Consider the following 17,599-nt stretch of genomic DNA (forward strand, 5'->3'; position numbering starts at 1 on the left):
TTAAAGTCATTTTACAGAGGAATTCCAAAATAAGCTAGCATTTTAAAAGCTACATAATTTTGACATAATTCCAGCTACCGCTGAATACGAATCTATTGAAAGTCTTAATGGCCAAGCAGTTTCATGGGAAACCACTCTCTCTGCTCATAAATGCTCGCTCTTAGCAAACATAACACTTTATAAAAGCTCTAAACTTAGGTTCACAATTAGGTTGGAAAGAAGGGGGGGGGCGGAACCAAAAGTCATTCACTCATTTACTGAAGAAACTTGTCCCTGTTCCGTCAAAATAAGGTGTAACACAAATAGTCTTCCCAGTCTCAGCATATTCTCTGACAGTTAATTGTAAACCAAACATTCATCGCAAATGCTTAATGGTTTTTCATCTCTACCCCCCCACCCTTAAGTAAAAAAAGTCCAGTTATACAGAAACCCATCCATGCCATTAAAGACCAATAAAAGACAACATTTACCTGGAATCAAAGCAGAAACGTGTCCCACGTTCATGCAAGAGAAGACTCGGAGGATCAGGAGCAGAAGGTACAGTGTTGTCATCATCCTATTTCAAAAAAATAATAAAAAAAAGGAAATATTTTAAATACTACCCACTAGAAACAGCTTTTTTCTTTCCCCTCCAAATACATTTTTGTTACCAAGCATAAACACGGCTGAGATTTACCTTTTGTTTTATAATCTCTGCAGTGTAAGTTTTACTTTAGCGCTACAAAAGGGAGAGGTGGTTAATGGACGTGAAAAGCTAATCACGGGCTGCCTTTTGACGGTGTCCCCGGAGCAGAGCTCTGTGCCGGCGCCGCTCCAACGCCGCCACTGACGGAGTGACAGAGGAAACGGGGGTCACCTCACCCCTAACGCCCGGGGGCCGAGTCGGAGCAGAAAAACCCGTGTTAAACCGAACGCGGGGCAGCGCAGCACAAACCGTAATGGCGCTTTACCCAGAGCCAAAACTCACAGATAAATTCTAGACCATGGAATGTCAAGTCAGACTTTAAAAGATTTTTAATCTGTCAGTTTAAAGTTTTAGCAAGGGGCTGGGGAGGGGGCGGGAAGGGGAGAGACGCTGATTGCGATTCACACATTTTGCCTCCCATGGGTCAGTTCTGAGTGACCCGCCTGCGCTGCTCCCACCGTGGCTGGTGGGACACGGGGGCGGCTGCTCCCACGCGTGTCACACGTTCGTGCCACTCTCGGGAGCATCAGGGAAATGCTTGGCTGCTTCCTCTCCTCAGCTCCGCCGGGGCTGCTCTTCCTTGGGGGACACCCACCAACGCACACCAACGAGCATCGGTCGGCCTCCGAGCTTCTCTCGGGTGAAGGGAGGCAGGTCGGCATCCAGGGAAGGCGCCGCTCCGCGCTTCTCGCGAAAGAAAGAAAGGAATCTGCCCGCAACAGGAAAGCCTCAGCAGAAAAATGAAGAATCCCTGCAGTGACCGGATTCTCAGAGTTCCCTTCTGACCAGCAAGGGGTCAAAACACATATTTTGCAGGGTTTTGATTGTGTTTTGTTTTTTTTATTCTACGATGACATTATTATGATTTAAGATTTAAATAAGCACAGTGATGTAAGCAAATACAACTAGGGGAAGTAAACGGCACAAGAAGAAAATAAGCAGGAAGAAAATCAGAACTGTGTTTGTAAACCCATTCTTTACGCAGTATAAAACTCTCCGTTATTCAGCATCTCGGTTCTATTCCGCTATTGGATAACGCAGCACAAAACCTACTCATTTCAAGGTGGGAATACAGGTAAATTCAGCAAGATTTTTTAAATTCCAGCTCCTAGTTAGTTTTCCTTTTCATCTCAAAGGCGCCTTACATGCAAAAATTATGAATTATCTAGCAGATCTTCGAAAAAGGATGTGCAAGGGGCCATATACAACAGCATACATGCTGTATGGCTCGGACAGACAGCTATTACATATACTCAAACCTATCTCATTTTTAGGCTACCATACTATACTACTACTACCAACGGAAGCAGGGCAGGACAGCAAGATTCCCTCAATCTTTTTCTTTTCCTGACAACAGCCGTTCAGGTTCAAGCATTTAACATTTCCATTAAGCAGCCAGCGGGGCTTGCTCTGACAGATGCGAGCCACAGACGTATTTTCCCGTCTCGCTTGCTTTGCACCCGCACGTGGGCTTTAAAATTATATTATTCGTTCCTTTTGTCATGAGAGAAGTAGGATGTATACATTAAAGAAGAAAAACTATTTGAAGTACTCTTGTGCTACAATGCTACAGCTTCTATAGTACCAAAAACATGACAAATGTGCTGACTACCGGACTGTAAGCAGCGCAGGACCTACCTGAGAAAATGAATCTGCATCTTCCTCCAAAAAAATAGTTCCACTACAATCACAGGCCTAATTAACATTTAAATCTTTTAGAAAAAAAAAAACTTTCTTATAATTCTTTATTGTTTGTCACCGAGTTACTTCTTGAGCAGAGGGCATTCTTTATTAATACTTGGTTACAAATTACAAGGTGGACGAGGTACTTCTCTGGTGAAAGGGCTTAAATCCCTGAAGTAACCTTTGTTTAGGACAGATCAGCAGACCCAACGACAAATTATTCCATATGTTAAGGGTTATTCATTTTAAGTGAATAAGGAGTCAGAATTTACCAAGGCTAAATATTAATTTGGTATATAAGGGCATTAACCAAAATTATGTGGCGAACATGATATCGATGGGTCTCTCTTCTCATTGAAAATTATTAGCGCATTCAACAAAACCCACCTTTTAAAAAAGGTCTTTAGAAAGACACTGCTAACCTAATGCCCAGCTGTCCCAGAACTCATCCTTCCTGAAGTAATCCATCTTCCATACAAATGTTAGAATAATACAGAAATTTTAGTTCCCCTATGAAGAAAAGGGAAACCTCTCAGCCTTTTTGCCGGCATTACACAAAGATTAAAACGTACCGAGTGGCAAATGAAATACGTTCATAACACGTTGTTGAAGTCACCTTACCAAATGCCTCCATCCATTAACATCAGCCGTGCCCGCAGAAGCGGCCTGCTTTAGCATACCCTCCCCCACGTGCGTATTTCTGCTCCGCTACCACAGTCCAGGGGAAACTCAAGATTTTAATTAGAATCAACAAAATGCAAACTGATTTATAGGAAGCTTTGCCATTTAAAAAGTTTATTCAAAAAAAAAAAAATCAGCACTGCCTGTCCACCTTATCTAAAGCTTTAACAGGTTAACAGGTTGGATGGCCTCTTTTTTTTTAGTTTGTTTTGTGGGGGCTTTTCACATTATTTACTCTATAGTTATTTATTTGTTCAGTATTTTGCCCCCTCTCCTTCCTCTTTTAAAAACAAACAAACAAACAAACAAAAAAACCAACCACAAACCAAAGAAAAGCCCACACATTTGTGTTACTGCTAGTCACTTGGTAAGATAAAACTGTTTATATCTCTTGTCCTTCCTTTCAGCTTCTGGCAAGTGTGATACCCTGCCATGGACAAATGTATCATTCCTCCTCATTCCTTTTTGAAAAACTGATTTGGGTACGATGCTTGCCTCTACCCGGGCACACAGGCACCACCCTGTTTTGCGGCCTTGTAGGCTCTACCTTCGACAAAAGGCAAGCACAAGTTACTAACTTTTCCGACGTCAAAGTAACATTAAGTGTGGCACGTCCTAAGGACAAAGCTTTCCCACGACCCAGTTCGATTAACTGTAAAAATCATACTGCGTTTTCCTTCTAGTAGCTTCTGACCTGTGCACCACAGAAGAACGGCAACACTAAATCCATATTGATATTATGCTGTTGAAGATACGGCAAGTCTGTCTCTTCAGTGTACTTTTGCTTTTGGCCAAGTATGCAAAGAATGATCAATTCGTAACCTTTTGTTATGCTTAACCCAAACAAGAAGAATGCAGATCTATATGGAGCATACCTTGAAGTACATACTAGAGAGATTACTATATAATTAAAGAATGGTCAAACAGTAACGATGAGAACTTCGTCTTAGTCTGAGAGTATTTCACAGCTATTCTAATTAAAAGTTGCGCTAAACAGTATACAACCAACCAATAACGAAAAATTCTCAGGCACTGCCCTTGGCTAACTTGGAACTTCTAGAAAACACAGAAAGCGTCCCACGGTACTGGACTCCGACAGCTGTCTGCTTCTGTCATTTCAAATGGACAAAACTCCTAAAGACTACCCCGTAAAAGGGAGAACTATATAGCGGAAGGATGGGTCTCACTCATCTTGGTTCACAATCACTTGGCGCCCCGTTTCTTCCAGCTAGCATAACCAATGATGTTACAAACGCTCTTCAACCTGATATTTGAAAACCGGCCACTCTCCCATGGTAGAACAAAGCATCCCCTGAAGACCCCAAAGCCGAAAGGAGAAGGCTAGCTGAAGCTGCCTTACAGAAAGAGTTTGACAATATCTGTGGGGAGGCCTCAATGGCTCGGCCTAGGCTGTATTTTAAGAATCGGCATCAGCTTACTCGCAAGACCCCACGGTGGAGTCATCCAAGATATTTGGATGGAAGCCCATACTCCATATTTTGAGAAAGAGACAGTTTAATCTGCCCTTCGTGTAGACCCAGAGCCAGCTTTCTTGCACTCCAGGCTGATGACAAGGGACATGGCTGCACGTGCTCAGTCCAAGACCTCTGCAGTGCCCTGCAGGGATGTAACACAGTTGATACGTGGCCTCGGGTCCTTACGAAGAGTCTGATATCACGTACCCACGGGCTGGCACTGTGGTTATGCAGCGTAACAAGTGCCAGGCTTTCTGAATTCAGAAGTTTGGATAATTAGGTTAACAAATCATAAAAGATGCCTTTAATGTCATGACTTAACTATCATCGCTTGACTGTAACTCTCTTTCAAATTGCCACAATGAGTCCCACAGATTATGTGACTCAAAGATATATATGGTATTACAGAATAAAGCATCGTAAAAAGGACGGGGTTTGCCACTAGAAGAGGAAGAAGGGAAAGCCAGATATTAATTTTCAGAAATAAGTGCAACTCACCTAGTTTTACCAAAACTAACCAATTTTGTCTCAAGTACTGCTTCTTGATTACAATTGCAATCAGTTCCAAGATTGCCAAAGAGAAATTAGAAACAAAACCATGTGACGCTGTACAAAAGCCACAGACTTGGAACAATCTCCGTCTCTGATTTCTACAGCTCATTTTGACATGCAACAGTAAGCAAAGGGATGCCCATTTTAAGCTTTAAACAACAAATGAACAGCCACAGTGCTAACATATAGCACGGGTAAAATGGAAAGAAGAGGACACACATCGCCTTTCTGCAATTCAGCTCTGCTGTGTGAGTGAAATCAAACCAACTCTTTTAGGTCTCTCCCTCTCGGTGAGCAGTTTGGGCTCCCAAGAGGTTCCTGGATACCAACTGCTCCTTTTATGTCTACCCTATGCAGAAGACAGCGACTGCCTGCCAGGGTAAGATCAGGCTAATAAAGTGTAGTGGGGTTTTTTTGTTGTTTGCTAGAAGAAAGGCCATTTTGGATTCCTCTCAAAAAAAATATCCTGACCTGGCTGGCAGTTGCCAAAAGTTACACCCCCCCACAAATTTACTGGGACTAACAACATTGTTTAAGAGTCTCAGGACAGTTATTCTGGGCTTACTGCCAACTGTAATCAGGACTACTTTTCTAAAACTCACACTTTAGTATTAAATATCTATATAAGTTTTGTTTATGGTTCTCTCCCATACGTACCTGGCTTCTAGAAATTATTTGCTCCAAATGATTACATTTTGGTCGATTACGGGAGAATGAGCAAATGGAAAGTTAGTGCTGAGTAGATGACGGCAGGAACTTGCGGCAAGTCAACTATTCTACATAAAATCACCCACTGTGTGCCTGCTCATCTGGCATGATTAACACAGACTGGCTTATCCTTCTCAGAAATCATGGTTTAACTGGCCTAAGAGTTCCAAAAGCCAAAGCTATGAAGAATTCCGGAAAGTCTTTGAGTCATACAAAACTGATATTTTTACACATCAACAAAATACATGGAAGCACCCATTCCCATGGAACAAAGTTTTGGGAGAAACCAAGTCAGAACACAATAGCAACCTTATACAAAAATTCTAATGCATTTGCAGATGTATCCTTACTCGGTCTACGACTCAAGAGTAACTGAAGACAGCAAAGGCAGCATAAGTTTCAATATAGCAAAAGTGTCACCATCACCTGATCTTATACTGCTAGTCAAGCAGTAACAAAAACGCCTCCTTGAGAAGTAAAAAGAGAAGCTTACAGAACAGAGACCAAGCTGGCAGCCTTCTTCCCCCTCACCTGCCAAAAGGCTAGTTACCATCTTGTGCCATACCTCTGATCTATTAAATATAATTGAAAGATTCATATTTCATCCTTGGTATAGGTAGAAAGATCAACCAAGGCTGCCTCACTGGGCTTTTTAAGAGCTGTGTTGCTAAATAGTACACATGATGGCAGCCACATTAGCTCAACAGGCTGACAGTTTTTCTTCACTGGGAAGGAAAATAGAGAAGAACCTCTCTGTTGACGTAGAAATGATGTATTATGGTTTATCCGTAGTAGTAAGCAATTTACAATTCAAATGACATAGAATAGAAACGTGATCTTTTTTATGTATTGCAGACAAGGTACCATGAGTTAGATCTTCTTCAATACAAGACAAAAAGTGTATACATGGATCATTACCCAGGAACACAAGATTCCTTTAGGCAAAAGTAAACTCAGCACCTCAAACAAGTCTTCTACAAGACTGATGAAGAAAGATTTTGCATTAAAAAACACACAAAACAAACAAGTAACACACAAAACAAGTAACACACAAAACCACCTTACAAAGACTTTTAAACAATAAGGAGACACCTGGGATTCCTGTACAGAAGTTTTGTACAGAGTATCAATTTGGAGAGGTCCAAGATATTTCACTAAAGAGGACACTTCAGTTCAAGTAAAAGAATCAAGTTTTACCATGAGACAGAGTACGAAGAAGTTCTGACTTTCTCTGGATTTGTCTTGCATTCCACCTAACACTTCTCCCCCCGCATCATCTCGCATTCTCTTTCTGTTTAGTTGGATTAATGACCAGTTTGCAGCCGTATTCAGGCTGATCGGCCTGTTAGAACACAAATTCATTAAGGTGTCTCTCTTCTCCCAAGCAATTGTGAAAACGCCTGTAGGAAGTCAGTATCTAACACACGTCAAGTATGGCTGAAGTTAGCAGAAGAAAGCAAAAACAATATCCAGAAAGAAATAAAAAATGGGGGCAAGGCAGCAAAATAAAAATCTGAACAAACTGGAAAAGAATTTTATTTTGAGCAAAAGCCAGAGTACAGATGAACAGAAAGTGGGTACTCCACTTAGGTCAATTCACAGCAGACATAACACTGTATGAGTTGTTTACGTGCCGGAATGGTCCAATGAAGGCAAAGGCTTTAGAACTCAAAGACTATCAACATGTAGAGTGGAAATGTGCAAATGGACAAATGCACAAACACAAATTCTAGTTTCTTTCCCTGGTGTTAAAGAAGGCGTGTTGCACTTGGAAGTAGCGTAACTCAACATTTACAATGAAAGAAGGTCAAAGTAGTAACAGTGCAGAAATTGGGTTTGTAGGTTTGACGCAGTTCTACCCAATTCCCTGTCCAGAAAACACTTCTGGGAGAAGCATTCAAGTCTTCTCCTCTGTCATCCACATTGTTTACAAAGTTATTCAACTGAACAGGAATGTAAAGAGCAACTACAGCAGGTAAGTCTGACATGCCAGACCCATTCTAGATGCTGGCTAGGTCTCTCATCTTAGATAAATAAAGTGGACATGTTCATCATCATAGGTAACCACCACCAAAACAGCCATGGAGTGGTGGAAGTGACTACAACACCCTCAAGTTCTTAAACTAATAGAACGTGTAGTAATAGAAATGTGGAGAGGAAGGCAAAAGAAGTCGATACAACAGTAATATTTTAAACAGAGCAGTAAGACCTCCAAGCCTCTTCTGGGAGGGAATCTTCCTCCAACAAAAAGCTCTACACCTTACCAGTTTTAAAATGCATGGAATTACACCTTAAACAGCTTATTTTAAAAACCAATACGACAAATGGTACACTCTTCATATTTATCATTTTACATTTGTCGTTTCTTCTGCACAAACAAAAGCCTCTCTTTTATAATGAATTACCTACGTAAATGGAACTTTTCCCTCATTATTTCTTGAAGTACTGCATTAGAACAGTTTTATCTTTGGGATATTATAAGTCTCTCCAGAAAGAGTCTTGCAGCTACTCATTTCCATGTTAGACATACAGTCTACTTTTGGGAGGAGCAAGCCACTGAATCTCATGTGAAAGTACAAAAATAAAGAGATAAATTATTTGATTTAAAGGCACCTTTTCTCAAGTTGAACTTTATTTAAGCCTGTTATATTTTATCTCATTACAAAAATCCAAGCTGTGTCAGCAAATAAGCACAAGACTCTAGCACTGTTTCGCTCGGGTTTGCAAGAGGGCAAAGCACATAGATCAGAAAGAACACCCTGCTAATTAAACTGATGCAGATCGACTAAAGAAGAGAAGAGCTTGTCATATGTAATATCTACGTCAAGAATGATCAGATTAAATATGCAAAATGTGAAGTAAAGGTGGGCAACAGCAGTAAGCTCACATTCTAGATCTCGAACAGGCTGCAAAAGTTCTGACAGTTTCTCTAATTATTCACAGTAATGGACATCGGGGGCAAAAGGTAGGAGGGAGAAATACATTTTTCTCCATTATAGGTGCTGAGCACCAGGGCTAAAATCATGCCTGTCTGAACACTGATCAGTTTCTGCAAAGGTTAATAGCAATTAAATGTGGCAAACTAGACTAAATGAGAAACAGGTCATGATACCACTGTACTTGCAAAGAGCACAATACTTTGCAGAAAGGTATTTCTTGTTTAATATTTTTTAAGGTGCAAGAGTACTTAGAAGAAGAAAGAGTAATACGTCTGTTCCTGTTCAGATGAAGACCTACAGACCAGTTTATTACAGAAGCCAATTTACTAAAACCATTTTTTATAGTAGAACGTGCAAGTTAACTGTATCAAAACAAAAAGCTAACTAGTTTTCATTTAAAATACACAAAGCCCTAAAAAATAAATCAGTGAGAATCTGTCACTTTCCATTTAATCAGCTTTAGATAACAGTCAACTAGCTCTTCCAAATACGTGTCTAACAGCAAAAAACCACCAAAATGGAAATTAATAAATGCAGATTTGCAAAAGACAGAACAAAAGATTAATACATTAGAATGAAGCATCCAATACAAAACAAATTTTCACTCAGCATTTAACTGAAAAGACTGGTATCGGAATCCTTTAAATTTTTAATTCATTCTGTTACAATTTAGTTCCTACATACAAATTATAAAATGAGTAAGACCTGGCTACATTTTGAGCGCTCATTCTACCACACAGAAGAGAAAAATAAGAATGCGTGGTGATTACTTGGATTTTTCTACTTTAGTATTTTAGAAGATTAAGAAGCTACTGTCCTAATAGCAAAACAAGCTGTCAGTACACCTCAAGAGACTGGGGGAACAAGTATATTATCATCAATTAACGCGCAGAATTTTCTCCTTCAAAGCAAGCAAAATTCACGTAAAACATTGTTCAGGGAAAAGAAAAATGAACTCTGGATTTACATAACAATAAAACAGGATTATCAGATACTGAAAACCTATGTGCAACTCTTGATTACTCATTAGTAAACTTATCAAGGAAAAAAAATAATTAAAAAGATAACTTGCATTGCTGTCCTCAGGATCTTCTAAACCATCAGGCCGACTAAGATTGCGTGAAGGCTGACTACAGACTACATCATCTTCCAGCTCCCAAAAGGAAGGTCTAACAGGTGGTCTTTGGATCTCATCAGGATTAAAAGCGCCATCTGCTCCATCTGAAGAAAAATTAATTAGAGCATCTTTGTTCAGTACACTTAGTATTTTGAGATTACGGATGTGCTACCTTAACATTTAAAAAAAAAAAAATCAACACACGAACACATTTTCAGTTTAGAGAATATAAAATAATAAAAGAGAAATCACCTTCTTCAAAGGTGTTTCTTTAAAACTTTCCTTTATTGATTCTCATCAGTAAAATAAAGGCACTTTATTGATTCTCATCAATCAATAAAGGCTCTGTGTACCAGTACAAAGACTGTTGGTATTTAACCTGCATTAAATGAGCCATTGCTTTTGAAACAGCGAGAGGGGAATTATACAGGGAGGACAGGGTGTGGAATTTACTGACCTCTTCTTTCCTGAATTGCATAAGGGTTTCCATATTGCAATACTGGTAGTCTACTTGGCACTGCAGGAACTGGTCCATTTTCCTCTGAATACGGGTTGCGAAAATGTAATGTTTGTTGTGAAATCTGTCCTTCCATCATCCTTCCAGCTTGATTTCCTGGTGTCCTGCCAAGTTCCTAAAAAATGCAAAGTTTAAAAATGTAATTAACCTATGGAGTCCTAGCAAAGTTTGAAATTTTAATGAAATACTTAGATTTGTTTTTAAAGATACATCTGCTAACCTTCCCACTGTCTTTTCATCTTGATCTAGTGCCAAATATACCACATGTACCAAAAACAGTCAATAAAGAAAATAATACAAAGAAGATACTTTTAATTTTTTTCTCATTTTGTCACCAGTTAATGTAAATTACATAAACAGAACTGCCACATTTTTCAAGAGATATCTGCATCCTTTCTACAATGAAGAAAAAAAAAAATCAATTAAATAGTAAAGAATGGGTGGACTAGCAATAATAATCAAAGATAATATGCAATGAGAAAAGTTTTTTAAAGTTACTATTAAAAACAAAATAATTCTTTTTTCATGTCATACCATACCATTCAAGAACGAACCATTTTAGTATGTGAAGTACATGTATGTACATACTTGACATAATTCCCTATGAATCTGTGAGTGGCAGATATTTTAAGAACTAGTACGTACATTTCACTGGATCCTTTCTGATATGTAACAGCAGAATGTTGATCTATGTGCACAAAGTGTAACAAGATTAGGTAAAATAAACTCAAGGCTGTAGCTTTCAGTAGGAAATGAAGAATGGTAGAAAAACTTTTGCTCATTGTCCTTCACATGCACACACACAGAAGGAAAGAAACCAGCACAGAGAATTCAGAAGCAGCCTTCATGTGTTCTCTACAATTTAACTTCCTTAGGGTTACCCTTACTTGCGCACACAGACGTGTATGCACATCAAGCTCTGTACATAATTTGCAGATGTGCTAGGCGAAGCTGTGTTTAAAACTGGAAGACAATTACTTTCTTCAAATGCAGAAATCCTATCAAACATATTCACTTAAAACTACACCTACAGAGGCAAAGATCAAGTGCTTTTCCTTGTTCTCTGTTCGATTTTCAAATATGTGATGAAATATGTTAAACCAGTTGAAACAATTTTGTCCTTATTTGTGATTCTGCTTGGTGATCATGTTCCACTCGAAATTAATTAGGTTTTTAGTTGTTATTATTATGTCAAAATATTTCTATTACCATTATACCAAGTATACGATGGGGCCAGTCTGTTTTTAGTGGTGCCCAGTGACAGGACAAGAGGTAACGGACACAAACTTGAGCATAGGAAGTTCCACCTAAACATGAGGAGGAACTTCTTTACTTTGAGAGTGGCAGAGCACTGGAACAGGCTGCTCAGAGAGGTGGTTGAGCCTCCGTCTCTGGAGACATTCAAAACCCGCCTGGATGTGTTCCTGTGCAACCTGCTCTAAGGTGACCCTGCTCTGGCAGGGGGCTGGACTAGATGATCTCCAGACGTCCCTTCCAACCCTCATCATTCTGTGAAAGCCAAAAACTGCCTTGTCCTAGTCACTGCTAACACAGCTGAAGTTTTCGCACATTTCTTTTTGTGAGCAGAAAGAAGAAAAAGGGATGTTTGGGGTTTTTAAATTAATACATATTATTATCTACAGTGTTGAGAAGCGGTTTGAGCCTTGCAATGACTGAAGATATGAGAACACTTTCGAGCTGCACTGTAAAGCAGACTTAATCTAGTTGGTACGTTTTTGTTCTTGCATTCAAAAAAAGACAGACTGTACTCTATAAAAAAAATACAATCTAAATGTAAATCAAAGAGAAAGGGGAAAAAAAGAGAAGAATAAAGTAACAGGTCAATACGTTAAGCAGTGGTTTCTACATCAATAGCGTGAAGTTCTCAGCTTCTTAGTGGGCATGAGGGAAAGGTTCGTTTGCAGGAGCACCCTGAAAAAATTTTGTTACTCAGTGAAAATCTCTCTCCACAACATAACAAAATAGCATGGAAAAAAGCACAGAGCTATGCACACATGAAAACATTAACAGAAAAATGATGAAGGTGAGATTCTTAACTTGATGGACAGCTGGAGGAGACCATGTTACAGATACTTAACATCAACGGGATTTAGGTAAACATTGGGCTAACAAAAATTTTAAAATGGGTCAGAATGAAGACAATTTGCTCTACCATTCTGTACAATAACCTAGGTATGGTGGTCATGCCACTAACAGTAGTGCAAAGGCCCCTGAATGTATATGTAAACTCAGCACTAACTGCTAGACTGATTGATTAATTCTCTGTCTTTTATAGAATTCCGACAGTTGACTCTAGGATGTAAAACTCAAGGTTAGTATTTTCCATTTATACTAACAAATAGAAATTAGTGCTATTTTTCACAAAGGTAATCCAGATTAGGTTACATATTGCAAATATTTATACTACAAGCATCATGTGGAACAAAACTGCAGTTGTCTAATTACAAATGAGTAGATTTTAAATGCATGAGAAGTTGTATTTTCATACACAGGTTTCAAAGTTATTACGCTTCCAATGACAAATAATTTGATGTCTGTGAACTTAATGAGCAAAGTTCTAATCCTTCTTCCTCCTCCTTTATATCCTCACCTACTCTCTCTATATATATTTACAGTTTAGCAAGGGTTTGTGTGTAGCTTACTGCCAAAATCCAGTGTTTTCATGCAAAATATAAAAATGCTGAATTTATTGAGGGGCTGAAATGGCCTGCTTTATTGAATTCTGTTGTTTAAATATTTGTGTCAGAAAGGCAAGTAATTCTCTCAGAAAAGCTCAAACAAAACTCATCAAAAAAGAAAATACCTGAAATTCTAGATTCTTGCATATAATCCATAGAGATAGTAATTATTATAAACTACTAAAGGGTTTTTATAACTTATAAACCACTAAAACTCTAAGCCAATATGTATGTTATAAAACAGTAATTAAAGTGACTAAAGTGTGGTCGGTACATCAGCTGTAATTCATCCGAAGAAAAGTATTTCTCATCCTTCTGTTTAATAAAATGGGTGAGAGAGAGCACGTATGCCAAGAATATCCAAAGGAATATGCCATTTACAATTCAGAACCAAGCAAAAGATTCTGAGATGAAAAAATGAAGAAAATAATTAAAAAACAGGGATTGTTAAGACAGACATGCTTTCCAATCACGTTGTTCCTTCTGCTTAGCATTTTCTTCAGGGTTCCCTGGGTTCCTGTTTAATATTTGCTAATGTAACGTTAACAAAAAACCTCAAAGATGGAAGTATGCCTTTTCCTGAAATGGCTTTAAATTGAAACTTAAAACCAAGACTTCAATTACCAACTCAACCACATGAGAAGTAAAATGTCTCAGTTATTAAAAGGAAAAACTCAATATATTTTTCTAAAAACAGGTAAACTTCAGATGAAACTCTAGAATAGAAAAATACAAAATCATATACCAATAACTACTCTGAACACAAAACACCACTCAAATGAAGAACAACGAAGATTATACACTTGTTGTTATACACACACTATCAGGTTTCAGACATAAAGGGTTTGGACTCGAACGGCAACATCATAAAGTCATTTTCAAATAGGAAAAAAGTAGTATCTACAAACAGTAGGGCAGCTTACGGGAAGTTATCTTTTTGGAGCACTAACTGTAAAAACAGTAATGAGTATTTTCTTTTAGAAAAACCTTATGATACAGGACAACACAATTTCTGCCTAACACTCTCCAAATAAAATATCTTCCTGTAGATATGATATAAAACTATGCTAGCGTTACTTTAAATTTATAGACTAAATTGTGTATACGATTGAAATGGTTAGGGTTAAATGGTCAGGATTACATCCTAAAGTTTTAGTGAATGTGTAAAATCTAAACAATTAATCTTTACTCAATAGAAAGCAGGAACAATTAATTATCGGTGAAATTAAGATTTTCCTTTTTAAAATCAATTTCTTCCGCAATATGGAACCAGTTCAGAATGAGAGGCAGTGGCATTAATACTTTAATTTTAGCATCACGTAAGATTAAAACAGAACGCAGATCAAAGTGACTGTAAAAAGGTGCTGTAAAACAGCCTTATCCAGAAGCTGGATGGCTAGGGTAGAGACTGATCAAAAAAAATTTAAAAAAAATAATCAAAGGCTATATAAGTATGTAAATAAAATACAAAACAAGTAATTTTATGGGTTTGAAGAGACAGCAAATGAACCTTTTTAGTATGAATGTTTGGTGACATTTATAAACAAACACTGATAATGGAGTATAAATTGAAAAGTTGTTTACTATACTGTGCTCAACCTTTTAAATCATGGTTCCAGTCTAGCAAGGCACTTTTGATTCTTCTTTGTAATGTAAATATCTATAAATTTAGTAGACAAAGTTCCAAGCTTTTATAAATTCCATACATTATTATTACAGTTGTTCTCCTTATGTGTGGTAGTTAAACTTACTCCCTCCAGCTAAATTAGATTTATCAAAACTCAACTTTTATTTTGCTTCCTTTTGAATTAGCAAAATATGAGAGAGACCTATTAAATTTAAGTACCAACTACCTGAGAATCTAGAATTTTACAAAATGCTTAACTAGCTTAATCTGAAATTAGTTTAATTTCAATTTATCAGTATGGAAAATCCTGTTTTTACTAAGTTTCTGTTTATACTGGATTTTTAAGTAATCTGAAGAATCCTAACTTCTCCACAATATCATGTAATACTATCTGAATGTAATAAAGACATTTTATTATTTCACTTTTCAGTAAAACCTAGCTTTAATTGTCATATATCACCCTCAGAGGTACCTCCAACATTAGAACATTAGCATTAATATTTCACAATGTCTGGTTTAACAGTAATGGTAATTAATTTCATTAGACAGTGAACTCCTGAAAGTAGCCCTCAGCAAGTTTGCCGATGACACCAATCTGTGTGGCACCGTCAACACACTGGAGGGAAGGCATGTCATCCTGAGGGACCTTGACAGGCTTGAGAGGTGGGCCTGTGCAAACCTCATGAAGTTCAACCAGGTCAAGTGCAAGGTCCTGCACCTGGGTCATGGTAATCCCAGGCACAAATGCAGGTTGGGCAGAGAATGGCTTGAGAGCAGCCCTGAGGAGAGGGACTTGGGGGTGCTGGCATATGAGAAGCTCAACATGAGCAGGCAATTCATACTTGCAGCCCAGAAAGCCAACTGCATCTTGGGCTGTATCAAAAGAAGCGTGGCCAGCAGGTCAAGGGAGGTGATTCCGCCCCTCTACTCTGTTCTGGTGAGACCCCACCTGGAGTACTGCGTCCAGCTCTGGAGTCTTCAACACAAGAAGGACATGGACCTGCTTTTACGGGTCCAGCGGAGTGCCATGAAGATGATCGGAGGGCTGGAGCACCTATCCTATGAACTCAGACTGAGAGAGTTGGGGTTGCTCCGCCTGGAGAAGAGAAGGCTCCGGGGAGACCTTACAGCGGCCCTCCAGTACTTAAAGGGGGCCTACAGGAAGGATAGGGAGGGACTTGTTATCAGGGAGTGTGATGATAGGACACGGGGTAACGGCCTCAAACTGAAAAAGGGTAGATTTAGATTGGAAATCAGGAAGAAATTCTTTACTGTGAGGGTGGTGAGGCACTGCGACAGGTTGCCCAGGGAAGTTGTCAATGCCCCATCCCTGGAAGTGTTCAAGGCCAGGCTGGATGAGGCTTTGAGCAGCCTGGTCTAGTGGGAGGTGTCCCTGCCCAGAGCAGGGGGGTTGGAACTAGATGATCTTTAAGGTCCCTTCCAACCTGAACCACTCTGTCATTCTGTGATTTTCTATCAAGTATTTAAAAATCAGAGTACTGTGTGTGTATCTTTCTTTTCTGATATTTTTCCAGTTGTATTTTACCGAAGTCACTACTGTCGCATGTCAAGGTCCTCTTATTATTACAAGCAGTCAATAAGAAATAGCAGATGTCAAAAGGATTTGGTTGTATGCACACATCACGAAAAACCTGTCGGTCATACTGCTGAAATGTCTACATCTCTAGTTATGGGACAACGCTGGATAAAAACAAAAATAATTCCAATGGTGATGGCAAAAATAAACTGTCAATCTCGGTATGTATCATTCATGTCTTATGCCAGGATTCCAAAGGGAATAAGGTTTACTAATTGTGCTGCCTGTCAGCCAGTAACTCCTGCAAGTATCAGTGACAGTCTGTCTCAAAGAAATGAAATTCCTGCAAGTTTTGTTAACCGATGCTCCCTTAGAGCCTGAAAGGCTACAGCATGAGCTAATAATAATCTTTTCTATTTGGACAAGCAGCACTAAACTGGTATCAGCCTCTAGACACAACACGGCTGAACCTCTTTCATTAGAAGTAAAGCAGGAAGGAGGCTGGAAGTCCACTGAAAACTTGTAGAAAAACACTAATGCAGAGATGAGAAAGGAATATAGGACAAAAACTGGTAGGAATTCCTGTGTGAACTGTATAGCTAGCTGCAATCTCAGATTATTAATTTACACAGAGTATCCCCATCTGCAAACAGAATAGTTATTTTAGATCCTGGATGGAATATCATTCTAGACAGAAACAAAGAAATAATTTTTGACATTGTAACATTTTTGTTAGAACTATGTAGAAAATATTATAAAACACTATTACAGAACAATAAATGGCAATATTTTCAAACGCTGAGTCAGTTTCGGCAAGTTGGTATACACTTTTAAAAAATATATTAGTATTATTAACAGAATTTGTAGTTTAAAATGCTAATTCGTTTTGGCAAAATATCCAAAAGAATATGGAAAAGTAAAAAAAAGATGGAAAGAAATATGGAAAGAGAGAAAGAAATATGGAAAGTATGTTTAAAGAGCAAATTCTCACTTAAAAATAAATTCCAATTCCTCAAACCAGAGAGCCTCACAAGTGTTAATTTACAAAGTTTAACAGGAATCCTGACCATACCTTGTCACTGGTGAAGAGTTCCAACTGTGATGCCAGTTCCTTTATTCGTCTCTCTTTTTCTGCCAGCTGAACCTATACAAAAAGAAGTTTAAGGTTCCTGTATTAGTGAACAGGAACTATTTCCCTGCATGTTATGCTGTGAAAACATGAAGTTTAGTGATTAAGTTCATCTTTCAGATAGAAATTATTTTGTCTAATATAGTTACATGCAACATCTAGTGCTACTGCAAATCAAAACCAAAGAATTCTCCCTAAGCTATCTACTGGATAATAGGAGCACATTAGTCTTTTATGCCGCTTCAGAGAA

The 17,599-nt window shown here is 38.5% G+C and overlaps 1 protein-coding gene across 4 annotated transcripts in view; it reads right to left on the reverse strand.

Annotated features, from left to right (window-relative positions):
- TAX1BP1 (Tax1 binding protein 1) overlaps positions 1–17,599 on the reverse strand; it is a 67,386-nt gene that overhangs the window by 1,337 nt on the left and 48,450 nt on the right. For all 4 annotated transcript variants that reach the window (XM_054193083.1, XM_054193084.1, XM_054193082.1 and 1 more), the window contains 4 exons: positions 17,293–17,364; positions 10,298–10,472; positions 9,796–9,944; positions 471–556 (listed from right to left, as the gene is read on the reverse strand). In XM_054193083.1, coding sequence (XP_054049058.1) covers positions 471–556; positions 9,796–9,944; positions 10,298–10,472; positions 17,293–17,364 — 482 coding nt within the window. The remainder of the gene's footprint in view (positions 1–470; positions 557–9,795; positions 9,945–10,297; positions 10,473–17,292; positions 17,365–17,599) is intronic.

The sequence above is a fragment of the Rissa tridactyla genome, chromosome 2, assembly GCF_028500815.1.
Source record: "Rissa tridactyla isolate bRisTri1 chromosome 2, bRisTri1.patW.cur.20221130, whole genome shotgun sequence".
NCBI classification, from domain to species: Eukaryota; Metazoa; Chordata; class Aves; order Charadriiformes; family Laridae; genus Rissa; species Rissa tridactyla.